This window comes from Megascapheus bottae, chromosome 9 (genome assembly GCF_031878675.1).
Source record: "Megascapheus bottae isolate mThoBot1 chromosome 9, mThoBot2.hap1, whole genome shotgun sequence".
NCBI lineage: Eukaryota > Metazoa > Chordata > Mammalia > Rodentia > Geomyidae > Megascapheus > Megascapheus bottae.
Genome location: NC_143517.1, coordinates 6,818,906 through 6,846,182, shown reverse-complemented (window position 1 = coordinate 6,846,182; position 27,277 = coordinate 6,818,906). Strand labels below are relative to the sequence as shown.

Below are 27,277 nucleotides of genomic sequence, written 5' to 3'. Positions count from 1 at the left end.
CAAGTCATTCCCAAACAAAGAAAACCATAATTCATCATGAACAAATCAGTGCTGCAAAAAAAAATCCTAAAGAAAATGTTTTAAACTTACTTGAAAGAACACTAGAAAATAATACACATGTATATCACTGAGACTTCAACAAGTGAGAAAAAAACAAACAAAAAATATTCATAAGACTCCTATTCAGAATATAAGAACTCCAGACTCTTATCCAGAATACAGAAAGAACTCCAGACTCTTACCCAAAATATGAACAGAACTCAAACTCATTAACAAAAAGATAAGTATTCCAATTTAAAATGAGCAGGAGATGTGATTACAGATTTCTCCAAGATAAGCAAATGTACAGCAAGCACAAGATAAAATGCTCAACCCCATTAGTCATCAGGAAAATGCAAATCAGAACCACATTGTGATCTCACTTCACACCCACTAGATGTCTTTTTAAACAACAAAAACAAAAAATCAGACAATAGTGAATGCTGGTGAACGTGTGGTCTTGGTGGGTATGGGGAATAGTGTAGCCATTTTGGAAATGTTTGGAAGAAATTCAAAATGTTATCATATGATTCAATTACTATATGAGCCAACAAATCCAGGTATATATCGCAGTGAAATGGTAATGTATGCCAACACAAAAGCTTGCATGAGGCTATTCATATATTATTCATCATAGCTAGAAAGTGGAGACAACCCAAATGTCAATCAATAGATAAATGCAATGTTTCCACACAGTAAAATATTATTTAGACATTTAGAAAATTACTGATGCAACTACAACATAAGTTAACCTTGAAAGCGCATGGACAATCCAGAAGTCAAGTACAAAAGACTCCATGTTCCCTCTAGATTCTTGTTTTTAAGTTATTTTCAATGTGTATATGAACAAAGATCAGGAGAAATAAAACTTTTGTGTTGGGGCCAGAAATCTGAAGTGATAAGCAAGTTCTTAAAAGACCTTTATAATACCTAACCTTCAGAATTAGAATCAACAATACTCTACAAATGAAAGTGCCTCTGTCTTATCTTACACCAAGAATCTTGCCTAATCCGGTCAGAGTGCCTAATCTTGTGAGACTATACACAAGGAAATAGTCTTATTTTGTGCTCTTTGGTTTCTCCTAAGGAAAGCCTGTTTTCTTTCCTTTGTCATTACTGAGGTTTGTCATTGGTTCTTAAACTATCTGTCTAATAAAGCTGTAAAAAATACCAAAAAAAAAGACTCCATGTTGCACACATCCATTTATATGGCATATCCACAATAACCAAATTCATAGAGAGAAAGCACATTGCTAGTTTCTTAAAAAGCTGGAAAATGGGGAGTGAATATGCCTTTCTTTAGCGATGAACATATTTTAATATTAGTTACGATAGGTGCATGAATTTATAAATGTATTAAACACCATGAAGTGGACACTGTAGATGAGTGAATATTACAGTATATGTGTTGAATCTCAAAAAGCTCTTTCAATGAAAAGATAACTTCCAGAATTTGTCACGTACTTGAACTCGCATGATGACCAAGAAACTTTCACTAGAAGGTATTAATTACTATATGTGGCCAGAATAGACCAAGATCTACTGTGCTGTAATGACTAGTAATAGCTAAGATGTACCTGTTGCTTATGGTGTCTTGATAGGCACTGTGCTATATAATGCAGATGCTTCTAAAAAGGGATTTGTCAAAACTGATCAAGAATAATCCCATTTCTCAGAGTTTACTATATGAAAATAAGAAAGCTTAAGTTTGAAAAATAAGGCTATGAAGATTAAAACTATGCTTGCACACATATTTATAATAAGAAAAACCTAGAAACAATTTACATGTTGGATAATATCAAAATATCCCATTAATCTATGACATTATACTCAATATTTAATAAATCAAAGGTATATCCAGGCAGACTATACAGCTCCTTGTATAAATTGTAATATATGCAACTGTATATTGAGCATTTGAGACCCTACAATGAGGACTGATTCAGTGAATCTTCATTAGAAGCCTTTGAAGGAAAGGCTATTGAGGAAATGGCTGCACAGAGACATTTAACCACATGTGTGTCATGAAGATTCTGAGTAGTAGCCTTGAAACCTTGGTAATTTGGAGTTTATATAACACCTTGAGAATATGCTGCACCCTTCCACTTAGCATCATGATCCCTCATGTACAGTATGTATAAAGGTGCTATGTAAAATGAGCATAGAGGGGTGGGGAGTTTGGCCTAGTGGTAGAGTGCTTGTCTCACATGCACAGAGTCCCAGGTTCGATTCCTCAGTACCACATACATAGAAAAGCTAGAAGTAGTGCTGTGACTCAAGTGATAGAGCTCTCTAGCTGTGAGAAAGCTCAAGGACAGTGCTAAGGCCCTAGTTCAAAAATAAAACAAGAAAAAAATGTGAGCATGGATTTAAACAAGAATAAGACAGATGTTTAAAAAAAAAACTGGCTGGCAGCACTAGTAGTAAAGTTTTTCCATTCTAGTCTTTAAACTTTATAAGATTGACTTTTTTAGCTTTATACTAATAGAGGAAAGAACCAAAACCATGTATTTCTATTTATACTACTATTTCTAACTAATATAGGATAAAAGATTTCATGTATATCAAGACAATTTAATTGGGCACTTACTTAGAAGGCTGAAATTGCTGAGACGCCAGTTCCAGGCCAGTTTAGACGGAAAAAGTTTATGAGATCCCCTCTCAATAATGAGCAGCTGCAGTTGAATGTAACTATAATCCTAACCTACAAGGAAAACTAATGAGCAAATCAGACTCAGGTGCATTATGGGGAAAGATGCCTGATCCTTTCTCAAAGGCATGGGTCTGTGGTAAAAAGTGACACTTTTTGCTTGTATGCAAAGCATAAACCACAATTCTAGTGCCCACAATAGGAAAGAAATGTTAATGCAAATAAGACACTGAAATAAACAAAGTTTTATTCTCAGTTCCATTTTTAGGAATGTGTATTGTAATTTACCTTAGCAAGAAGTTCACAGTTCACACCAATTTTACCTTGAATATATCTGCACTGTTGGAGTTAAACAGTTGGTGTTTTCCTGATCCCAGAATAATAGGCCCCAAACATCTTGTTCCTCCATAGACATAAAGGGATACTGTAGCTGTGGTGCCTGCATTCTCAAGATCTCCAGTGATAACAGTCACTTTCCAGTCTCCATCTGCAAAGGAAAAAGAAAACCAGTAGGTAGTAACAAAGGAAAGCCCCACTGATAGGAAAATGCAGAAATCTACACTGCCGGCTTGGTTAGGAAATGAATAGTTTGTAGAATCAAGAAGTACTAAAATAATTGCTTTTGATGAACCTTCTCTTTCGAAGCTAGCATGTAGGAAAGTTTAGGGAATAGTTCAGCATTTTAATTACAAAATGCATAGGAGTGAACTCTTGAGAAACAAAGATATTAGATGCAAATCAACTGACTTGCAGATATTTAGAACCTGGTTTTCAGCTGAACGATTAGGCATTGCTGTCCAACTTTTAAGGTAAATAGCCTGTTAATAGCCTGATGTCAGAGCATTGTCTACACCAGGGGACAGCCCTGTCAATGTGGGGTTAGTGACAGTTTGGTGAGTCTAGCAGAAGAATGGTAACATTTACAAGAGATAAAAAAGGACTTAAGTTTTTTTTTTCATGAAAAATGCTGGAATTCCTCTAGAGTTAGAATGAATCAAGTAAGGGGGAATGATTTACAAGATAAATAGAATCTAGCAGAAGGAGTTAAGCTTAGGGCAGGGAGGATGAAGAGAGAGCACATTGGAAATAGAGAAAGACAATGTTTTGTGTAAGCAGAATAAATAATTGAGTTTCTTGCCTCGGTGAAGCCAGAAGCATAGAAAGGTTGGGCAAGCAGAACATGGCAGAAAGCATGTTTTAAAATTATCTGTGCATTGTTCTAAGATTGGTTTACTTAGAAAGATAAAGTGAGATCATTTTCATTCTAGCATTTGGTGTACTTTTGGGGGAAACCCTGCAGTAAGAACTCCCCCTTTTCCCCTGCAATGGATCACTATCATTCAATCAAGCATTACCAGAATCCAGGCCTACCTGCTAGAACTCTATGTAGCACTCGCTTCTCTGCCCATCACACATCACCCCTGGATGCAGAAGCAATCTGAAGTCACTTATACTCTTATTTTCAGAGGCTCTATAAACACCTGCTGCCATGTGCATAAATTTTACATTTCCAAACACTTGGGTCTCAGGAAGTTCTCTACACAGATGTCATCTTTCCTCTTACTACGCTGATTTTACTCCTTTCTGTTTCCCATATATCCATAAGAATCATTATTTGTTTGTTGCTTGCTTTTCTGTTTTAACACTATTAGGTTTTGAACTCAGGGTGATAACTTAAGCCATGTCCTAGATCTTCTGGCTTCAGTTGTTTTTCAGGTAGAGTCTCAATGGGGTTTTTTTTGCCTTTGGGGAAATTTGGACTGAGATCTTCCTACCTGAGTAGCTGATTACAGATATGCACCACCATGACCAGCTTGTTATTAAAAATCCCCGCCCAGATTAATCTCAGACTTTGATCCTCTTCAGCTTTACCACCCCAGGAGCTGAGATTATAGGCCTGGATCACCCTACCTGGTCTTTCAAAGATCTCTATGATCAGTATGATTAAAACTCACATCATAATAAACTTTGCATTCAAATCAGGTAACAAAATTCAGATGGAATCATAGAACCCAAAGGAGTAATCTCCTTTGCTTCTACCTCCTAGCCACTTCACTTTAAGAAAGTTGGACTCTTGTGGAAAAAGAGGAATCCTGAAATTTTCAAACTATGATCTCATCGAGACTCTTAAAATGATATTCATTCTTACAGGAAACCTCACACCTGTGATTTGATGCATAATTCAAGCTAAAGAATCTCTTTCCCCTTTTTAGGTCTCCTTTCCTCCTTCCTCCTTATCTCCTTCCTTGCCATCTGGGCCAGCCCTTGGATTATCTTCTGCAAGCATGGGAAGAGAGAGGCATGAGCCTGCATAGAGGCTTGGATGTCTTGTTCACTAAACTAGAAAGGAATCACAAAGAGCCAGATCACTGATTCACATCACACTTCTGTGTTCCTCCTCTTGAAATGAGACTGTCACCATTCCTATAATGCAGGAATAACTAAAGAAGCCTTTCAACCATCACTTTGGCTGATCTCCCAGATTTCTAGGCATATTTTTCTTCTCAGAAACTGGGAAAAATATGTTATTTTCCATACATTGTATAATGTATTTTTTGCCAGTCCTGGGCTTGAGTTCAATGCCTGAGCACTATCCTTGGACTTTCTCAAGGCAAGAGCTTTACCACTTGAGCCTCAGCACCATTTCTGGCTTTTTTCTATGTATGTGGTACCAAGGAATTGAACCCGGGTCTTCGTGCATGCTAGGCAAGCACTCTATCACTAGGCCAAACTCCCGGCCCCTGTATAATGTATTTTTAAAAATCAGATTACTTCTCCCCTTTAAGAGTTCTCATTAGATTTTATTTATGTGGTAGTAGAGACTAAAGCTAGGTTTTGGTGCATACTGGACCAGCCATACACCACTTCAGACATCCCTCATCCAGCCTCTTTTATTTCCATTCACTTAGCTCAGATTCTGCTTCCTATAGAATAGCTTGGATTGCAAGTGTGGGCTATTCCTCTGGGTTTCATGAATTATCTTATTTTATATATTAAGAGGAACTTTTTAGCATTATAGAATCTAGGTATTTAATTATACAAAAATTAAAAATGAAATGAGAGGAAAAACCATCAATCCTATTAAGATCAAACGTGTTTTGCTTTTCAAACTGTTATTGATATAGAATTGTATCTACAATGTATCATATAAATTCACAAAATGAGATCAAATTGCTATGTGGATTTGCAACACTATAAAAAGTTACAATTTTGCACGTTAATAGGTATTTATTTTATCTATGATTTTTCCAATTTGTTGCAACTGATCCTATATAATTGATTCAACAAAACAATAACAAATTCCAGATTTCTAAAAACAAAAAAAAGAGTTCTCATTAGATATACATGTGTGAAAACTGAACTAAGTAAATTGAGGGAGTGGACGGGGTTGGGAGAGATGGGGAAGAACAATGAAAGGGGCGACATTGAGCAGGATGCACCATCCCCACAGAATGCCCTGTTAAATCAAAGCCAGTCTGCACAGTTACAAAACTATAATTTAAAGCTTTACTTCGAAAGCTTAGACACACTTTTAGTGTCTCACTATTTACAATACAAAATAATTAAGAACATTTGTGGCCGAGTGTGCCGACACACACTGGAAATCCCACTATTCAGAAGGCGAATGCAATAGAATCTCCACAAGGACAGCCTGGCCCAAGCCATGAGATTCTGTCTCAAATGAATAACATAACATTTGCAGACAATAACACAGGAAAACCTTTTAAGTATATATTTAAGTAAAACAGTTCCACTATCTATTTATAACAGCTAAATTATGTTTGCAGCTCATTTTACTACTTGTTTATGTTTCAAAGTTACGTTTTGCTGGTAACTTTCTAATGTAAAACTTTCACACATCAAAAGAAAGAAAGAGAAAGAGAGAAAAAAGTTCAAATATTTTGTCTATACAAGCTTCTGCTGTTTGTTTTTTCACTGTCCAAACAGCTATTTATCTCTTCAGTCCCAAGGCCTCATATCAAAAAGGACTGTTGTCTATAAATCTCTTTAGAAAATTACTTACAGCTCTCAAAGGAAGAAAGAAAAAAATCCTTGTAATTGAACTTTAAACATTTATCTTATACTTATCTGTGTTCTGAAAGGGTTTTTAAAAGACAGTTGGTTCCGCCAATCTACATTAGTCTGTCCCATTTCATTTTTTAATTTATTGGCTCTCAAGCCTGAGATTGTGGCAGTAGCTTCATTTGGACAGATCCTCCAGGTGTCTCATAACAAATTTGGATTTCTTCTCCACAATGTAGTAAAGTTGAACAGGAACTTTCACTTTTACAATGAAAAGAAGGTTCTCTGCCAGTTCCATCTTCATGGAGCAAAGTGCAATCAGTGTAAGTGTAATTCAGGCAAAAAATCCTAAATGCCAGTGCATATTGTTATGTCAACATGGGACATTAATTAATACATATGGATCAGCTGACTTATCAGCTGATGTTAAGGGTTCATATTTTGAGGAAGTAGTGTGTTGATTACTCAAGAAGTCAGAGGGGCTATGTGAGTTCCATTGTCAAATCAGACATTTCACAGTTGTGAGATCTTACCTAATACCAAGATTACTAACAATTCAGGAGCCAGACAAGGGCAAGTAGTCTTCCTTTGAAGAGATCATAGACTAGGACTGGACAATGTATGTTCCTTGGGCCAAACCTGGTCTGTAACTTGCTTTTGTAATCAAAGTTTTATTGAAACAAAGCTATACTCATTTGCTTATATTTTGGTGCTATGGGTTTTCTCACACTATCACAGCAAGGTTAAAAACACTACACAACTCACAGCTATAACAGTAATGGAATTAGGTTCAAAGCCATCCCTGGTAAAAACATCTGTGAAACATTATCTCCAATTAAGTACTAAAATGCCAAGCAGTAAGCATAGCTCAAGTTGTAGAACCAGCTGGGCAAGCAAGTTGATCAATGCCCTATATTCCAACTTGTGTGCTACCAAAAAATAAAAATAAAACCATGTAGTATACACAAAGCCTAAAATGCATATGATGCAGCCTATAAGATTTCTGATCCATCCCTCAGACCACACATATACCTCAAAATAGGTCCTCTACTATGCACTAGAGCAGGGATTGGTTCAGATTCTCTATGCAGGATTTATGTAATGGAAGCAAAGGTTTAATGCTATTGATTTTTCCAGCTCACAGAAGTCTCTAGCCATGCCCCTGTCAAACCATAAATACCAGGTTGGTTTGTTTTTTTTTTTTTTTACCACAGGCAACCTGACACACCAGGCTTATTCTGCAGTGACAGGTTACATTATTCAAAACCATCCTCATTGATATCTCCCAACCCCATTTGCTCTTTTTCAAGGTGGCCATTTTACTAATAGATGCAGAAGTGAAATCTATTCCCCGTTTTGAAGACTCCGGGCTGTCCTTGCTCAATTCAATGCAGCAGAAGTTACTTCTCATTCTCTGAGTCCCCAAGTCTGCCTGGGTTTGAGAGACCTCTTTCTCCTGAAACATTTCCTCCTGACAAAGATGGACAGATGAGGAGACTAGGAAAGTATATTATTTTTAACAAGTATCAACATGGCCAGACTGAAAAGCAGAAATCAAGAAATAAATTGAAAAATAGCCTTTTAAAAGCTAAATAACAGGAACTTGAAGGCTTACAAGATTAACTGAATCAGACTTGTTTCTAGAACTATAAAGAGCTGCAAACTATGAATAGAGGTGGAGAAGTAATAATCAGATCTGGGCAAAGAAAGCCCCACTACTCACTGATTTTCCCTGTGCTTTGTATCCTAACACATCACCATATTTTAGAACAATATACAGCACCCAATTTGGCCACCCAGAGCCATTCCTTGATGGTTTGGGCTTACTAGAGGACATGACCAGGGGTGGCTCCCAGCTTAGAAAGTATAAAGGCTATGGCAGGGAGTTTAGCCTTGAGGTAGAGTGCTTGCTAGCATACATGAAGACCTGGGTTCCATTCCTTTCCTTGGTACCACATACATAGTAAAAGCCAGAAGTTGTGCTGGAACTCAAGTCTTGAGAAAGCCCAAGGACAGTACTCTGGCCCTGAGTTCAAGTCCCAGGACTGGCAGGGAAAAAAAGTATAAAGGTGTGCAGATAGGAGCCTCTGTTTTCATTCCTTAATTCCCATTTCCCGTGTGGGAAAGGAACTGTTTCTCTTTGCCATTTCTCCCTATCTTCTGTTACACTAACATAAGTCCTTGCTAAACCTTTTTTTATGCTGTGAGACTCTCCTTTTTGTGAGACACCTAGTAATGCTTTTTCTGAGTGGATCTCAGAGTGGGTTTTTGAATAAAAACTGATACATGAAGGGAATCCCTTACCCATTCTCAGTGACAATCCTCGACCTCAGCAACCAAGCTGTGGAAAACCCTGGCACATGCCAAAGCCCTGTGTATTGCCAGGCCATCAACAGACAACACTGGGAAAGCAGGTGGGAAGCCTGACCACCTCCGTCACTGTCCAGAGCTGTGGCACCACCCCCACTAAAACCACAGGAGAGGCTCCAAGCAAGAGGCCCTGATGAATCAACCCATGGAAAATAGGAAGGTCCCGTCAAAATATTAGGTGGAGACACTAAGTTTGGGGGTAATTCAAATAGTTACTGGAAAAACATTTTGCTGATAGGGATTCATTCTTCTCCTTTTCTTTAACTTATGAATACCATTAGTAATTTCACCACAAGATCTGAATATTAGCACATATGCACTGAATCCCCTCTTTCATATGTCCCAAGCAAAGGAGAAACCCTTTTCCTTCAGTGCATTGGAGGTTGTTGAATTTCAGTGTGTTACTGGTGAGTTATGTGGATCCCTGTAGCTGCTGAAAGTTCTAGAATCCTTTCCTAACTCTTCACTTTGTATCTGTACCTTACTCTACACATTCCACTGCAGGGATTACATGCATTTGCCTTTGCTCGGAAAATTAAGGCTGTTGTTAGATACAAAACATCCTGTGTCTAGAAACATTTTCAGTTAATTGGCAATGACCCACTGACAACTCAGACAAATAAAGCTCTTATTGTGTAATTGTTAGTTTGGTAAGTGTATAGTTGGTACAATTTGGTACAATTTTGTATAGTTTAGTACAGTTTGGTAATTGTATAGTTTAGTAATTGTATAGTTTGGTGCCTACCTTAAGATGCCAGAATATCTAGGAAAAACTACAGAACAGCCATGCTTTGCCACACTCACAGGAGACAGAAGGCGGGGTCCTGTGTGCTCTCAATTGGGCCTCAGCATCTGCCCACCTGCTCCTCCTGATTAAAATCAGAGCGGGGGTGCAGCCTGAGAAGAGAAGTATCACTGTGCATGAAATGTTTGTTTGGACTTGGCTGGTGAAGCTGAGTGCTTCAGTGGGGAAAGATGAAGAACTCGGGAGGGAAAGGCCCTAAAGTTAGGCTACAGAAGCCTTTCCAGAGTCCCCCAGACGTCAGCTGATGAACCCATCACACTCTGCTCTGTTAGAGAGGTCAAGATAAACATTCTTCAGTGTATCCACGGAAATATTTTGACATTACTGCCAGATTAGCATAACTGTCAAAAGTTCATTCTAGCTTTGTACTTGTTTGTTTTATTGAGATAGGGTCTCCTGCCGGGTAGGACAGGCTGGCCTGGAAGGCTGGAAGTGTAGATATGTGTGCTACCTTACCTGCTCTAGTCCTTTTTATAACACTGATGCATCACAGAGCAGTTCCTGTCTCTCTGCCTTCTCCTTCCCACACAGTGACCTGCCATGTGACAACCTCCTCACATCCTGAAGGGTGCCTTCCTACCTCCAGGACTTTGTACCTCAAGTCTGCATGTACAGTTTGAAAGGTCATCTCCTCTATAAAAGCACTTACAAACATTTTTCCTCTAACTAGAACCAGTCACCTAGTCACACTTCCAGGTTTATCCATGCAAATAAGCACTCTGCAGATCAGAGATTGGGCCCAGTCCACCTCTCCTCCCGATCCACAAAATGGAAGCAACTCCCAGAGCAAGTTCTGCCCTAATGTGTCTCCACACCTCCAGTGCCAAGTGCAAGAGGTGCACAAGCAGCCTCTTAAGGAATCAGTGAAGATGTACAAAGAACATTAAGGGGGCTGTTAAGAAGTATTTTGAAGCCAGGCGCAGTGGCTCATGCCTGTAATCCTTGCTAATCAGGAGGCTGAGATCTGAGGATTGCTATTCAAAGCCAGCCCGGACACTAAAGTCCGTGAGACTCTTCTCTCCAATTAACCACCAGAGAACTGGAAGTGGCGCTGAGGCTCAAGGGGTAGGGTGGTAGCCTTGACCTAAAGAGCTCAAGGACAGAGCCCAGGCCCAGAGCTCAAGCCCCACGACACACACACACACACACACACATACACACACACACACACACACACACACACAGTATTTTGAGCAACACAGGCTACCGTCTAAGGAAGAACGGTCAAGATCTGACTGAGATCTTCAGCACAACATACAACTACCTCACAAGTAACAAAGAATAGGTCTTTCAGATGATGTGTCATCAATGTCATTTTCAAAACAAAGGACAAGGATATTATCATTTGCCTCATAATCAGTTGTATTATTAGCACAAAGATAATGGAAGCGAGATTGGCCTTGTATCACCACATTTTGAAAGGCATGTAAATACCTTTCAGGCAGATTTTAGCAAAGACCATAAATGTAGGTTTTAATTTGTTCTATTTTTAAATAATTTCATCTTTATATAATCCGATGTATCTAACCTCACAAGTCTTTCAAAATAAAACCTTATAAGAGAACCAAGGGATTTACTTTACAAATAATGTACTTTACAAATAATTTTACTATCTCAAAATACAGATAACAATAATCATATTATCCATGTAAAGTGATAGAGAAATTATGTGCTGATGACCATGGGAGTAAGAAATTTGACAAGGAATTTGAAACGATTATGCTTCCTAAAATGGTTGACAACAATGCTCAATTTTCTCTAGTTTATTCCCAGAAAACAATCATTAAGAACACAATGAGAGAGCCTGGCGCAGTGGCTCACACCTGTAATCCTAGCAACTCAGGAGGCTGAGATCTGAGGATCATAGTTCAAAGCCAGCTTGGGCACTAAAGTCCATGAGACTCTTATCTCCAATTAACCACTAGAAAACCAGAAGTGGTGCTGTGACTTAAGGGATAGGACGGTAGCCTTGAGCTGAAGAGCTAAGTGACAGTGCCCAGGCCCAGAGTTCAAGTCCCATGACCAACAAAAAACCAAAAGAAAACAAAAACACAATGAGAAAATAATCTATCTAGATATGACTTCAGGTGGTTCCCTTATCACCCAGAGATATAGTTTATTATTTATTACTCTATGATGAGAAGAAAGATAACCCACATTACAGGGATCAGAGAACACCAAGATGAGTGGTAAAGGCAGCAACACACGGCACCTCTGCCTGCTTCGGCCCAGCTGTGCATGTAGTAGGACCATGACTAAGTGTGAAAGACCACAGTACATCACGACACAGTGAAATCCATACAGCTAACGATTATTGAGCACCTAAGAGTTTCCAATACTGCCTACCACTCAGAGGAAAGTGAGGCACAGAGATTCCCCAAACTAAGCCCCGGTTAACCAGGACATCCAGTAGTCTCCCCACACATGGCAGCTTATTATACATCACTGTTGAAGTAGGATACTTAATCTTTGGCTCCATTTACCATGTAATACGTGCCTCTCTGCCTAGTGCTTTCCTTTCCTTTTCAAATCTTGCTGCTAGGGAGGATAGCATATACATACCAAAATTCCTGCCCAGTTCTCCAGTTCCAGGGACTTCCCTCAATCTGGATTCCAGCTTCTCAGCAATGGCATTTCTACCTTTGCTTTACCTCAAGTTTATCTTTCCTACTTAATGTCTACCCTTCCTCAGGTCCCTCCTCTTAGATCACCAAACTTTCCTTGATCTTCTTGTAAATATTTTTTATGTGTGCCCCATACTCATAAGCAATCTACTTTCAGAATCCTGTTACGATGCATTTGTCATCAGGGTAACAATACACAACTCAGCTTATTTAGGATCCAAGTCTTGGTCTATGTGCTGACATTCACTGACATACCCAATTCTACCACTAGAGTTACCTACTGCTGTGTAACAAAACAGCCTTGAATGCTATTACTTCAAACAGACATTCATTTTACCAATGCATCTGCAGTGTAGCAAGTACTGGCAAGGGTCTTCTTTGCTCTACAGTGTCAACTGAGGCTGCTCAGTTGTGCACAGGATGATCTGTTTCCACGGTGACCCTGTCTCATGACTGGCTGGGTAGGGTGGCTGCTGGCTGTGTGCAGGCTGATGGCCTTGGGTGTTACTCCAAACCAACCTCTCCATATCATCTGGGCTTCCTCAGAGGATGAGCCCAGGAGCAACATTTTTAGAGAGTGAGCCAGCCAGGCATGGTATCACCTTTATGTGACCCTCTATCTTTCCTGATACACTGTCACTATGGTGGGGGCAGTACTAAGGTGTGTACACACAGCCCCATGATTATCAGGCAGGCACCTCATCTCTCGAGTCACAACCCCAATCCCAGCCTGTTTTTTTCCATCTTTTGATTCAGAATGGTCAAGGTCTTAAAGGAGCACATGATAGAAAGTGCTGTTACAGTTATAGACATAAATAAACAAGTCTCGGGCTAGTCTACCTCACAGGCATTCAGCATCTTTTGGAGATGTCTTCACCAATCTTTGACATTTTATGATGTCAAGCTACATACCTCCTTTCTCTCTCTCCTTTATCTCCTGTGTGTGTGTGTGTGTGTGTGTGTGTGTGTGTGTGTGTGTGTGTGTGTGTGTGTGGAGAGAGAGAGAGAGAGAGAGAGAGAGAGAGAGAGAGAGTATATGTGCTTCATTAGTATCTAGTATGCACAAACCAGGCATGTTGCAAATATGCTGTGACATCTATAAGGTTAACAGTTTTCTACAACCAAGAATTATCCAGAGTAAAATGTCAACAGTCCAAAAGTTGAGAAACTTTGACTTCGATTCATTCTCATTGAGTAATCTTATTTGCTTCATATCATATCACCTTTTTGTGAATTATCTGTAAATGCAAATTGGGTTGAGGTGTAGCTGTCTGTGGCAAAACTTCTGCAAGGCTATGCATACTGGGCAGATTCTGAGAGGATAGCATCATAGTTACAATGTCAAACCCATACATCCTGCTACTATGTTGAATTATGCTGTCTAAAACAAGAAAACTCATGAACTGCTGTTCTAGAACACTAGTATAACACTAGTTCTAGAAGTAGTATAATGCTAGTAAAAACTAGCTAGGATGCTATATATATATATATGTATATAGTATACATATGGTATATTAGTTGTATATATAGAATACTAGTATACTATACTCATATAAGCACTAGCTATTTAATATTAGGAAAAAACAAAGCTAAGTTGGGATTTGGAAACACTGAATATCCTCCAGGTATCTCACTTAACCCTTGCTGACTACCCATGCCAAAAGCTCCAACTCTTACCCACAGCAAAGTACTGGCTCCTGCTAAGAATTCCTTGAGCATCACCTTCTCTTTTGATTCCAACTTGTTCACAAATTACCTTTTTTCTACATGAAGCCCCATTAGATTTGTTAACCTAGATTCAGGCATGCATGTTGAGACTGATGAGACAATTCTGAAAATGTTTCTCTAGCTCTTGGCTCTCCAGTTTTGGACACTGACCTTGGACTCTCCCAGGTTCCAGGCATCCACAGGGGTATGTTTCTAGGCAGGAAACAAGACCGATGCAATAGGCATAAGACACAAAACCCAGGAGGCCAGGCAGTGATCTGGTCATTCTCCATATCACTAATGCAAACTGTGAGCTTAAAGAGTAACACAAAGCCATCTACATTTGATTGGGAATGCATGATGTTAGTTTAGGATATTTTTATGCTCTTATATTTAGCTGCGACTAATCACTGAATTCAGTTTTCCTTCCTTGAGCAGAATGGGTAGTGAGGCCAGCCAAGCATGGATGGGCAAACAGAATGAAGAATGAAAAGAAATTACTTTAACAATCTTTATGACAGACAATCCACCAAATTACTATTAATCCTACTACAAAGAGTCTTTCATTGTCTTAAATATATGGGTTAGTGTGCTAAGAATTTTAAAGTTCCTTAAGTCAGAGATCCCTGAGAATGAGTACAAAGCAGCTTTGCATTGTGGGGAAAAGCTGAACTCCAGTACTGGTTCTTCCATACAGACTTGTTCACTTCACACAAGTGTTTTGCGCTCCTCAGTCAGTTTCCTAGGATAGCATTTCTGACCCTCCTCACTATGTAATGCAGTTCAATCTTCATAAATTATAAAAGAATCTGGAGCATCCAGCCTCAAGAAAGAAAGAAAAATCCCCTACTGCCAAAACAATAATAACCATAACATGTACTATTAGCAGAAATAGAAATTATGAGCTTTCAGAAAACTGGGATCACCACTGTCAACAATACTAAGGCTCTCAACCTAGAAAAGTGGAAGCTGGGGCCATAAGAGGAAGTAAACCACAAGGGGTGAACCCTTGGACAAAATATGGATTCCAAGTAAGAGATAGCAAGGGAAGCTTAGCAAAAATACAGTCTCTGTAGGAACAAGAATGACTTAACAATAAAAAGTGAATCTGGAAAGAACAGCAATTAAAAACATTTTATTTGGGCAGGACAAAAGCAGAAAGTCAAAGCTCTAAATATCTAGTTCAATGAGTTATATAAAAAAAATAACACAGTGAAATAAAGACAACCACATGGGGACCAGGAGTTTAACCTGGTGGTAGAGTGCTTGCCTAGCATGCATGAAGATCTGGGTTCCACATATACATAGAAAAAGCCAGAAATGGTGCTGTATCTTAAATGGTAGAGCTCTAGCCTTGAGAAAGCCCAAGGACAGCCAGCGCCCAGACCCTTAAGCCCCAGTACTGGCAAAAAAAAAAAAAGACAACCACATAGAACATGAGTACTTACACATACCATCTATGTCCCAAGTCTGAGGAAGTTCCTTCAACATAAGGCAATACAGACTAGAAAGCCTAAAAACAACACAAACTAGTTGCATTCAAATTCTGAGTCTTGTATTTGCCATTTGTGTTAGTGTAGGAAGCCAGGTAAATCTATTATAGAACATACATTTATTAAGTTCAATGAGAGGGCTTAGTATCGTAGCAAGATACAAGGGCAATATGCAAAAGGCATTGCTTCAATTCAGTGTTACACAGGAAAAATATTGGCTCACAATGAAGTTCAGTGTAACTCACTAATGCAGTTAGTTCTAATGTGAAGTATGTAGATAAATAGGATTACATGTTGTCAAAGTTAAGAAATACATTTTGGATAATCCTAGGAATTAAGCATGGTTATGAGTTAGGAATGACTCATAATTATATTTGGTGTTAATGATGAAATTAAAATGAACTTGCTAACTTTTTGTTGGTCATGGAGCTTGAACTCTGGGCCTGGGCACTGTCATTGAGCTCTTCAGCTCCCCTTGAGCCACAGCGCCACTTCCAGTTTTCTGGTGATTAATGAAGAAAGGGTTTCACAAACTTTAGTGCCAAAGTGGCTTTGAACCATGATCCTCAGAACTCAGCCACGTAAGTAGCTAGGATTTCAGGCGTGAGCCATCATGCCTGACTTTTTCTCTTCTACTCTTATGCTGTACAGCACTGTGGTGGTCTTTTTTCTCCACACAGTCTTCAAAGCCTGTAAGTCAAATTTGTTTTCAGCACTCTTTACCTTGCTTCATGGTCTCAGCCTCAATGGGCTCTGCTACTTAACTTTCTCCAGCACAACTTAGCTCAACTGTATAACCCCAAAACTCAAAACGTATATGCCAAAATATTAAAAATTATATTCCTCAGAACTTAAAAACATAATAAAAGAGAATCACTTACAAACAATATTGTCTCATGTAAGGCCTGTGACTAATTCACTTTATACTATAAAGCCACAATTTTTTAATGAGGCTATGAACAACAGATATAATTAATTACAATAAAACATGTCAAACAATTTATTTTAATTGAAATTACATTTGATAAAGTACAACTAACCACCTAGGAAAATACCTCTCCTGTTCAATGTAACTTCAATACGTTCATTTTAGAGTTGATTGATTACGTGGCTTATTTTACTGATGGAATCCTTTCAACATTTTCCATCTTAATTATCATTTCCAGAATGAAAAGATTGATCTTTACCACTCAAGAATTCTCCACAAAATTCTAAGTGATAGATCATTATTCTACTTAGACTAATGATATTTTTGTAAGACACAATTCTACACATTACTAGAACATCACTATGGGAATACTATGACCGTCTACAACATTCGGAAAACTATGCTCATAGAAACAGATTCCACACAATTATTTCCAAATAAAACAAATGACATGATGAAATGTAAGCTGAAGTGCAATTTCTAATATAAGAAAAAGCAAGTATTAGGTTATGCCAGTCATCACAGAGGACAGGGGCAATTAATATCTCATTGGGCACTGTAGTCAATGGAACACCAAGAATATTGCAATATTAGCACTAATCCTTGCCCAGTTTCAGCTTACTGATCGAAGTACACGTAGCTTAAAAAAAAAACAGAGGTCTATTAGCCTAGCCTTGTATGTTTATTATCACCCTGTATTTATCCATCTCATTAAAATAAAATTTAAAATGTAAACACATTAACTACACAATTGTAGGCTGATTTGAAGAGTACCTATTGAAAAATGGTATCAAAAGATTCAAATAGACACCAATATGCATATCAATAAAACATAATTTCGTAGAAATTAATCACATGCAGGATAGTTATTTCCTTCATACATGTAAGGAAATATAAGGAAAAAAAACTGCTTGAGACTAAAGTTGCTCCTGTTAGTTTGTAATAAATCAGACTACAAGTGTATTCACTTGCAGTACTTTTAATCAGCAGTTTCAACTCAATAAGAATGTACTGTAAAATTAGAAACAGATTATATCAGGTGATTAAAAGAGAAAAGCAGCGGCAACATTTACCATTGGCTTCCTCTTGTATTTTAGGCTGATGATTTATTTGCATTTCTGCAAAAATAAAAGTGAAGTGTAGTTAATAATAGATCTGTCTGATGATATTATAGAGTGAAGAAGAAAGAAGTACAAATTTAAGTTTAACTGTTTATCAACAGTGAATTCTTAGGCTGTTTTAGTATTATTATTATTATTATTCCATTTTGTTATGCAACTCGGATTAATATTAACATATTCTGCTGCTGGGGATTATAGACAAATGCTCCCCAACCCAGCTATCCCAATGATTTTTGTTTATTTTTTATTGTCGAGGTAATGTATAGAGGGGTTACAGTTACATTCGCCAGGTAGTAGGTACATTACTTCTCACACATTGATACCCCTTCTCATGCTTTTGTCCTCACCCACTGATTTTTTGAGGAGAGAGACACCCATGCCCAGCTTGAAATCTCTCTTGCCCTTAGCTTTTACATTCACAGCTGGCACTTTATATCACTTGAGTGAAGCTTCCAGTTCCTCTTCCACTGCCTTTTAATATAGAGTAGGGCATGTAACAATTCCAAGGCAGATATTGCATAAATGTGTACTTTCATTGTGCAGAATAACCATACATGTGACACAAAAGGTAAATAGCAAAAGAGACACTTCAGTGCAACTGGAGACTCATTTTCCATGAAGTCCAGATGGAGCAAAATCATCTTGCACTTTCTCCTCCTGATAGCTTCATAGATCCTCACCTTGATGATAGAGTTCGATTTCTGAATGAATTATGCCCTCAGACATGAAGGGAAGCCATCTGATGAATAGAAAATAAAGAAAGGAAGGAAAAGAAAACAAAAGGAAGGAACCGATTATTTTCTTGAATTTGACAATAAGCTTGAGTTATTGGTGTCAGTTTTTATACAGCCAAACACAATTCCAACTATCACATAGTCATCATGGTGGTAAGAGTGCTATCATAACTGGCTTGAAGAATAAATGAAGCCAGCCAGAAAGTGGATCAGGACTTAGTCACCAGCTCCTGTGAAGGCCACAGAGGCTACAGAACAGAACACGTATAGGAACTGAGTTGAGACAAAAGCAAGGTCAGGTTTAAGACTTGAGCCTCACATCTGTCCAGCCTATAAAAGATGACCTACCCATCCACGGGTTTGAGTAGTAAATTCTATCATTTTAATCTTTCCTTATCGTTTTATCTTTCCACTATCTTACTTCCATTTGACCTCCTTTAAAATATGTCTTAGTGTCTGAAGAAAAGCAGCCTATTACTTTAACACATAGTGACAACACTGTCATTTTAGAAAATGTGTGTTGGGCAGTAATATCTCATGCTGATAAATTCCTAATAAATCAGCCAACCTTCTGCATCAGAGGTTACCTAGTGAAGAACATGTTAAGACTGGACTCAGAAAACCAGCTTGCCTAATTTCTGGCTTGTGATCTTATCCTCTTGAAACTTAATTTCATTGACTAAATTAGTTGCCTCATTTGCAGGATTGCTGTCAAGCTAAAATGAGTCCCACAAGTGTATTTTATGCACTGTTTCGGAAATGTTAGTTAGTAGGAACTAGTTCCTACTACCCATACTCAAACTTCTTCCCATCCATCCATCTGTCCACTCAAAAAGCAGGTGCCTTGTGAACGCTGGGCACTTTCCTCAATGTAAGGGCTATGAAAACAACAGGGGAAAAGAATCGCTTGAATCTTCCAGAGTAAAGGGACAGAACTGATATGTGAAAATGTAAGTAGCTCATGCCCGTAATCCTAGCTACCCAGGAGGCTGAGATCTGAGGATCAAGGTTTAAAGCCAGCCCAGGCACAAAAGGACCTGAGACTCTTTATATCCAATTAACATCTAGAAAATTGGAAGTGGGGCTTGGCTCAAAGATAGGGTGGTGGCCTTGAGCTGAAGAGCTCAGGAACAGCGCCCAGGCCCATGAAAACATGGGTGTGTGTGTGTGTGTGTGTGTTTGTATAAATGAGACAAAGTAAGGTGAGTAGTGTAAGAAATAAAAATATAATTACAGTCTCTTTAGCACCCTACAGGAATGTAAACTGATCAACTGTGAATGGCAGAAGTGGGGAAAAATCAACACAAAAGAGCTATATAAGCTGAAGACTGGACAGTTATTAGACTGCTAACAGATACTTTCTGAGACCAACACAGTGACAAAGGTATAGATACACCTAGTTCTATATGGCTAATTGTACAGAAGGCTTATAGACAAGGCAGGGCTGGGGCACATAAGTAGTTGTATGTGGATATGAAAATGTCAAAGAATTTCAAACCAGAGATACAGGGCCAACTTGACCACACCAATCTTAAAATCTACCACACGAAGGTGAACAGTGAGTTTGTACAGTCCTACCCAGATGTAAGCATCACTTACTTATCCATTTTTTTTTCAAAAACTACAAGATATCTCATTTCCTTTTGCTCACTGCAGCTCAGCAAGCTTTCCCTTCCTTTTCTGCAATAGACACGTTACAATTTATTTCACATTTAGGTAGTCCCTGATTATGCAGTCTTGCTTTCTTAATTAGGTTCTGGTTAATGCATTCCATCTTTCCAGTTAGATTAGATCCATTTCTTTTAACTGCTGGATGTGATGATGCAGGTCTGTAATTCCAGCCCTTAAGAGATAAAGATACGATAGTGCTTGAGGCCAGCAAGGGTTATGTTGCAAGACTCAGTCCCCAAACCACAACAACAAAATAAAGTTTATTTCATAGACAAAATAAAGCTAGTCAGCTTTCTGCTTATAATAAAAGTTATGAATTAATGTAGAGTCTGACCACCTTGTTCTAAAACCTATTAGTTTTATAATCATAACCTATATTCCTGAACTCTCTAAGCCTGTTTCCTTATATAAAATCATGAAAAGTGGTACTAACCCAAGAAAAATACTAGATTAAATGTATACATTTATCATGACTTTGAATATGTAATCAATGATAGACAAATACCAGTTAGTGTTGCATTTCTTCACTGCCCTACTACTTTGAGCCAAGTTGGTGTTATAGCAAATAAATTTGGCATGATTGCCAGTCATCTGACAATCGTCCCCTATTTTTCAGATGTTTTATAAAGAGATTAGCCTGCAACGGTAATACTTGTACCAAAGGACCTGTCTCTGATTCTACCTTCCTAAAGCAGATGACACATGGACCAGTCTCTGACTAAGACCTGGCCCAGGCTCAGCCAGTGTCTCTCTTAATATCTTGATCTAAGAGAGACATAAATTGAATCCAGGATACATAGCATACAGAGCACATAAAGTTATTGAGGCTCCATAGCGTGTGTGTGTGTGTGTGTGTGTGTGTGTGTGTCCTGGAGCCTGACCTCAGGATGTAGGGAACTGTGCACTATTCTTGAGCTTTTTTCCCCCTAGTTCTCTTATCATTTGTACCATAGTTCCACTTTGGGGGGGGCAGTATACAGGACTCTTTTATTGCCCAGGCTAGCTTCAAATTGTGGGCCTCAGATCTCAGCCACCTGCGTAGCTGGGATTACAGATGTCAGCCACTATTGTCTGGCTTCCGTTGTACTTTTGAGGCCAGTTGGTGCCAAAAACCAGATACAAGTCAAAGACAGAAGAACCTTCCACAAGAAACTAGTCTAAAAAATGAAGGTTGCAGATCTGTAGTAAAGAAACTCCTTGACTATACAAAGAAAGCAAGCATTTCATTGGTGGCATCTACTTTGTAATACTCATCTTTATTTCTTAAAGCTGGATCCATGAAAGTCCTAGTTAAAGCCTTCTAAAATTGATTTAGTTCAGTTTTGTTTGTAAATGTCTTGTTCTTGAAACCAAACCAGGGTTTACTTATTGATTGAATTTCATCTATCTAGTTATTAAAATAAAAGATATTTTATTTCCATGTATTAGTTGTCTAAGGAAAGTTTCATTGTGACATTTCCATACATGCCATGTACATATATATATATATATATATATATATATGTATGTATTCCAACGAAATTCACACCATCCTTTACTCTGATTTTTTTAATCCTAATCTCTGGTCCTTTCTAGTAAACATTTCTTCTATGATTTCTTTGATCAGGAAATACTAAACAAAGCAGTGCTGGGACACTGAGAGACAGATTAACAATGGCTCCCTCTAAATACCAGAGACAGATTAACAATGGCTCCCTCTAAATACCAGAGACAGATTAACAGTGGCTCCCTCTAAATACCAGAGACAGATTAACAATGGTTCCCTCTAAATTGCACTACACTCAGATTCCTTACAACTTCAAGGCACCTACACAACTTATTCTTAACTTCCTCAAGCAGCCATCAACTCTGTAGGCTGTTGTTTTTTTACAGATTTTATTCGCCTGAGGTGTTGATGCACTTCAGAAGCTGTGACAGGAGGATAGTTTGTTTGCCAGCCTGAACTACATACTGAGACTGTCTTAAAAGAAAAGGGGTGATATTGCCATCAAATCATACCTAAACTATATCTAATGAATAGAACAGAATAAGTCCTACATGCCTCGGATGAAAATTGTTTGCAATGCAAACACCTATCTTCTATCTATTGTTTCCTCATATTAGCCTAGACAAGCATCCAGGCCATCCTTCCAGCTCTTTAGTTGCTAAGTCAAAATATGCTGTAAGAAAACAGTGAACAAAAAGAAAGCCAAAGAGAACTAGCCCAAGTTAGGAATTAAAGATAATTTATCTTTTTTTTTCCTTTTGAAAAGTAGGGCAAAGAAATTCTTCTAAGGCTCTCTATGGGAGTATTGGAGCCTCAGGGCTTTAGAAACCACAGAGAATGTAATACTACAGAATGGACTACAAGGCAAGCTAGAGGGATCCTGCAGCCACCAACAAACAAGGCCTAGAACTCCAGATCTCCAAGGGATGCCTAATTAAGAAACACAAAAGCAAGGGGGGAAATTCTGTCTTTTAAGATTCCCAGAGACAAACCAAGGAACCTGCTTCGGTAATGCTGGGACAGGGGTAGAAAGGAAAGGCATGAATGAGGTTAGATTTTGTCTGAGACATATATATTTTAGATAGGACAACCACTGTTCTCACTGAAGATGGTAGAAGAAGCATTTGGAGGCTCTATGACTCCACCCATCCTGGAAATGCTGCCAAGCTCAGCCCTGCGCTCATTCTGTCAGATTCTCACCCTCACCGCTTGTCACTTTCGCACCAAGGAATGGTTCAGACTGACAAAGAGCACCAAAATCAGCAGTAACACAGATATATGCTCAGAATAGCAAGAAATGATTAATACTGGCCTCTTTTAGGGAGAAAAAGAACTTAGTAAAGTTAAATGATTGCTCACTGTCTCATGATGTTTTATTATTCTAGTCTCCCCATTTTTGCACCGTATCAAAATTTCTATATATCCTTTTAAAGTTTGTATTGATCCCCATTCCTTGCTATTTCTCAGAAAGGGAAAAAAATAAAATCATTTGTACATAAGCTAATTATTTTGAAAACAAATAAATGCCTAAGTAATTTTTTTGTAGGCTGTGGGGCCTCAGGCATTGTCCCTGAGCTCTGCAGCTCAAGGCTCTTCTCTACCACTTGCATTACAGCACCACTTCTGGTTTTCTGGTGTTAATTGGAGATAAGACTCTCAGGATCTTTTAGTGCCCAGGCTGGCCTTGAACTGCGATCCTCACATCTCAACCTCCTGAGTGGCTAGCATTACAGGTGTGAGCCATTGGCACCCGCCTGCATAAGGAATTTTTCATGAGTCATTTGAAGATGGCTTGTAAAGATGAACTTACATGGAGATTAAGGGATCTCTAAGGTTTCTTCCAATATGGGACTCCCTTATTTCCTTTCTTCTTTCCTTTCTCCTTCTTTATGCTTCCCCTCCAATTCCTTACCTGGTGGAACTACCATTTGAGACACATATACAGTCCTTTTTGCTTTAGTTTATTTTTCACACAGGGTCTCATGCTTTTTGCCTGAGCCTAATCTCAGGTTGCAATTCTTCTACCTCTGTCTCTAGCCTAGCTGGGATTACAGTTCTGAAACATCACATCTACTTTGATTTTGACACAGGGTCTCATCATCTTTTGCCAATCTAGTCTCAAAAGTTTGATCCTGCCCTTAGAAGATTTTAAATTGGGCAAAGATGAGCTCAGTCCTGGCTAGAAAAATAAAGAAAACTTCATGGAATGAATGTTGGCTTGTCCTGGGCCTTGAAGGGAAAAACAATTATTTCAAACATAGACAAAAGGAAAAAATAAGTAAAATAAGTAAAAAAATAAGTAAAAAAAATAAGTAAAATAAGTAAAAATAAGTAAAGCTGTCTTCATAAACTAAGTCCTTCACACAGAGCTACCTAGGTATAAGCTGCACTTACAAACTGTACTTGGGCAAAAGAAGGCTGACATTTCACCAGGGCTGCCCTTACTTCTATCCATACTCCACTCCATAGATAATATACTCAGCATCGCCCCATATAGGGTTATAACAGGTTATGATGTACTCCTAATCCTCTAACTTAGCACACCCATGCTGAGCACTTTCTATGATGTCCATTCGATGAACACTGAAGGTGTTTGATTACAACCTCATAACAGCCTGCGCTTTCCTGTGTGATTTTTCTAGAAATGACCTCCGAGCTGGCTCAAGGGCATTAAGCAAGAAAAATCCTTCTTGAATAATGATGACATAGCATGTAATTATCAGCTTTTCACAGGTTCATAAACTTGCTTGCATCAAGATGTGATCCCATTATGGCCTCAGTAGCAGAGCCATAGAAAAGGCACCACTCTCTCGCCTGCCAGCCAATGAAGACAGGCAAATCACCATTGTAACTCAGCTAGCTACTTTAGCCTTTGATTAAAAATCTACAGCAGTGGGACATAATTCTTTTACAAACTCCTGTGTTAACTCTAGAATATCTCTTTGGCTCTTTGATACTACTAACACTTCAAAATGGTAACTAATCATTTTGTGTACGTGTATGCTATTCAATGAGATTGGGGCAAAGTCACACCTTTTAGATTCCATGTTCTAATTCTGGATTTTCTGGATTTTCTGTTTAACATGTTTCTTTTAGTGTCATAAGTAAGACACCAATGAGAGCCTACAGGACTCCAGATAAGGACTGAAGCAAAAGTTATGGTTCCGAGATGGGACTGCATCACTAAGGACCCTGAAGGAGGAGAGCTGGTCTGCTGACCCCAACCTCCTCTGGATGCGTAGTCAAGACCACTTCAGCTGCTGTGGACCTCATGGGAGAATCCCCAAGAAAGCAGTGAAGAACTTCATCATCTTCCACAAGCTGGCTTATCTGTCTGTTGGTACCCTAAGTTAATTCAGCTAAACAGCCACCCTTTTCTCAGCAATTAGTAAGGAGGCATTGAGGACTGTGAAATGGAGGTTAGAGTCGAATGCATGACATGTGCCTCTCAGAAGGATCCAGGGTTTGCTAATGCTTGACTTGATCCATAGTAGAAACCTCTCCTTTAGCCTTGTTAAATTCTGCCTTACCCAAAGGAAATGAATGACATCAACCTTTCTCAAAAAGGAAAAAATGTGAAGAATGCTGATTAGCAATGAGGCAAGAAGATTGTAAAGGTGCTAGTTGTGATATCAAGTCTAAGAAACAGTGCTGCATTTTGTCCTGGTTCCTTAATTAATGTGCCTCAGAGTGGGTCCACCGCCTGACCACCGGGAAAGCAAAGCTGCCCCTGCTGTTCTATCTCTATAAGTCACTAGGTTTGTTTTTTTTTTTCAAAACTTTGGGGTGGGTGGAGGAGTCAGTTGTTTGCATTTAACTTTTCAATTCATGCTTAGTCTCTTCCCATTTTGAACTGTCCTGAGTAGGGTCTTTATTCAAATGATTTGTCCCCACAAATGTATGTCCATGTCCCTGGAAGCAGATCAGGAGCACTGGAGGGTGATGCTGAGTGATTCATCCTGTTAATCCCCTACAGACTAAGGACTTTGGCTGTAGTTGACCCTCCTAGACTGAGTAGGCTAACAAATACATACTGTAAGCCACATTGCTTCTATTAAATGCTGACTTTTTAAAATAATTTTTTTCTCATTAATGTCCCAGTTCACACTGCATAAATACATACAATACTACAAGTTTGGTAACACAGAAAACCTAAAGATCCCTAAATCAATGCAAGAAAACCTTGCAGTACATACATAGCACATGATAGGATCCTCTCAAAGGGTACTAAATAGTAGATTAAATAGAGTTTCCCTGGGGGCACCTAGAGTCTCAGAAAATGACTGTATTGGAAGTAAGGTCCTTGCAGATGCAATTTATTAAACTGAGGTCATACTGGAATAGAGTGGGTCTACAAGTAGAAGAGATGCAGACAGCTGAAGGAAGGCAGCCAATGACCATAGAAAGCAATCAGGAGTAAGCACCTGCAAGCCTCTGAAGGCCTAACTTTGTCTGTCAGCAACTGCCAGGAGTGGGGAAAAATCAGAAAGATAATTTTCCAGAACCTCAGGGGGAGTATGGCTCTGCAACACCTAGATTTCTAGCTTCTGGCCTTCCAGAACTGTGAATTCACTTCTATTATTTAAAAGCACCAGGTGTGTGGCGATCTGGTATAGCAGGAACAGAAAAGGAATACAAATAATAAGAATATGCAAATCAATTTGTAAAGTCACTTAGAAGTTGGCTAATTCAAATACAATCTTTTCCTATTTCAAAGTCAAATAACCAAAACTTCTGTACAAATGGCAAATGTTCAGTGGTTTTTACTCTTGTTGATATTAAACATATGAAAGGCATAAAAATGTAGGTATCTTCAGGTACAGAAATAACATGGAGCCATAAGGATGCGGGTGTTAGTGGAAAGAGTAAAGGAGAAGGGTGTGAAAGCTCTCAGGAAACAGATGTGGCTCCCAGAAAGCTCTCCTCCCAAGCAAGCTCTTGGTATGTCACCTAGGCATTCCCCTGCCTACTTATGCTCTTTCTACCTGCATCCCAGCAAGCTACAAGTGCTTGCTCTTTCAGGAAACTCCAAAGCATGTGATCTATGTGCTCTTCCCTTTTCCCTGCTGTGCTGCATTTACCTAACCATATTTGGCCTCAAGCCCATGTCAAGCTGCAGGTGTCTTCTGCTCTTGGCTGCCATCTTCTACACTCCATCTGCTTTAAAGCGTGCTCTCTTGGGCCTTTCCAGTGTAGAGAAAAGGCTCTGGGAGCACATGAGCCACTGAAGGTGGCATCCAAGGAGGTTTTGTCTGCTATAGAAAGAAACTCACAGTACTAAGCCTTATCCTGCTGCCACACTCCTCTCCTTCTTTACAAATTAGAGAAGTGGGGTCTGCCTACACCCCAATCTATTTATATCTACAGAACATGAAGGAATGATATTTAAGTTGGCATCAAAGGTGGGAGGAAGCACTGGAATAAGGGTAGGGGGTGTGAGATATATGTGCAGGCATGAACACAGCTGGTGAATAAATCTACATTGTCCCAACTTTAAAACAACACAACCATGTTGATGTGACATCAGAACTTAATGAGAAAGCTGAGGAGGAAGCATCCCTTAGCGCTCTGATGTGGGACTAAGTTTATTCGCTGGAGCACTGTGAACAGAGCAGACCTGGAAGAG

At 38.9% G+C, this 27,277-nt stretch overlaps 1 protein-coding gene across 1 annotated transcript in view; it reads right to left on the bottom strand.

Annotated features, from left to right (window-relative positions):
* Positions 1-18,495, bottom strand: part of LOC150058741 (lipoxygenase homology domain-containing protein 1-like) — a 105,855-nt gene extending 87,360 nt beyond the window's left edge. The window contains exons 1-3 of the mRNA XM_090338825.1: positions 18,441-18,495; positions 17,713-17,757; positions 3,013-3,176 (exon numbers count right to left, since the gene is read on the bottom strand). Coding sequence (XP_090194951.1) covers positions 3,013-3,176; positions 17,713-17,757; positions 18,441-18,486 — 255 coding nt within the window. The 5' untranslated portion in view covers positions 18,487-18,495. The remainder of the gene's footprint in view (positions 1-3,012; positions 3,177-17,712; positions 17,758-18,440) is intronic.
* Positions 18,496-27,277: the final 8,782 nt, after the last annotated feature.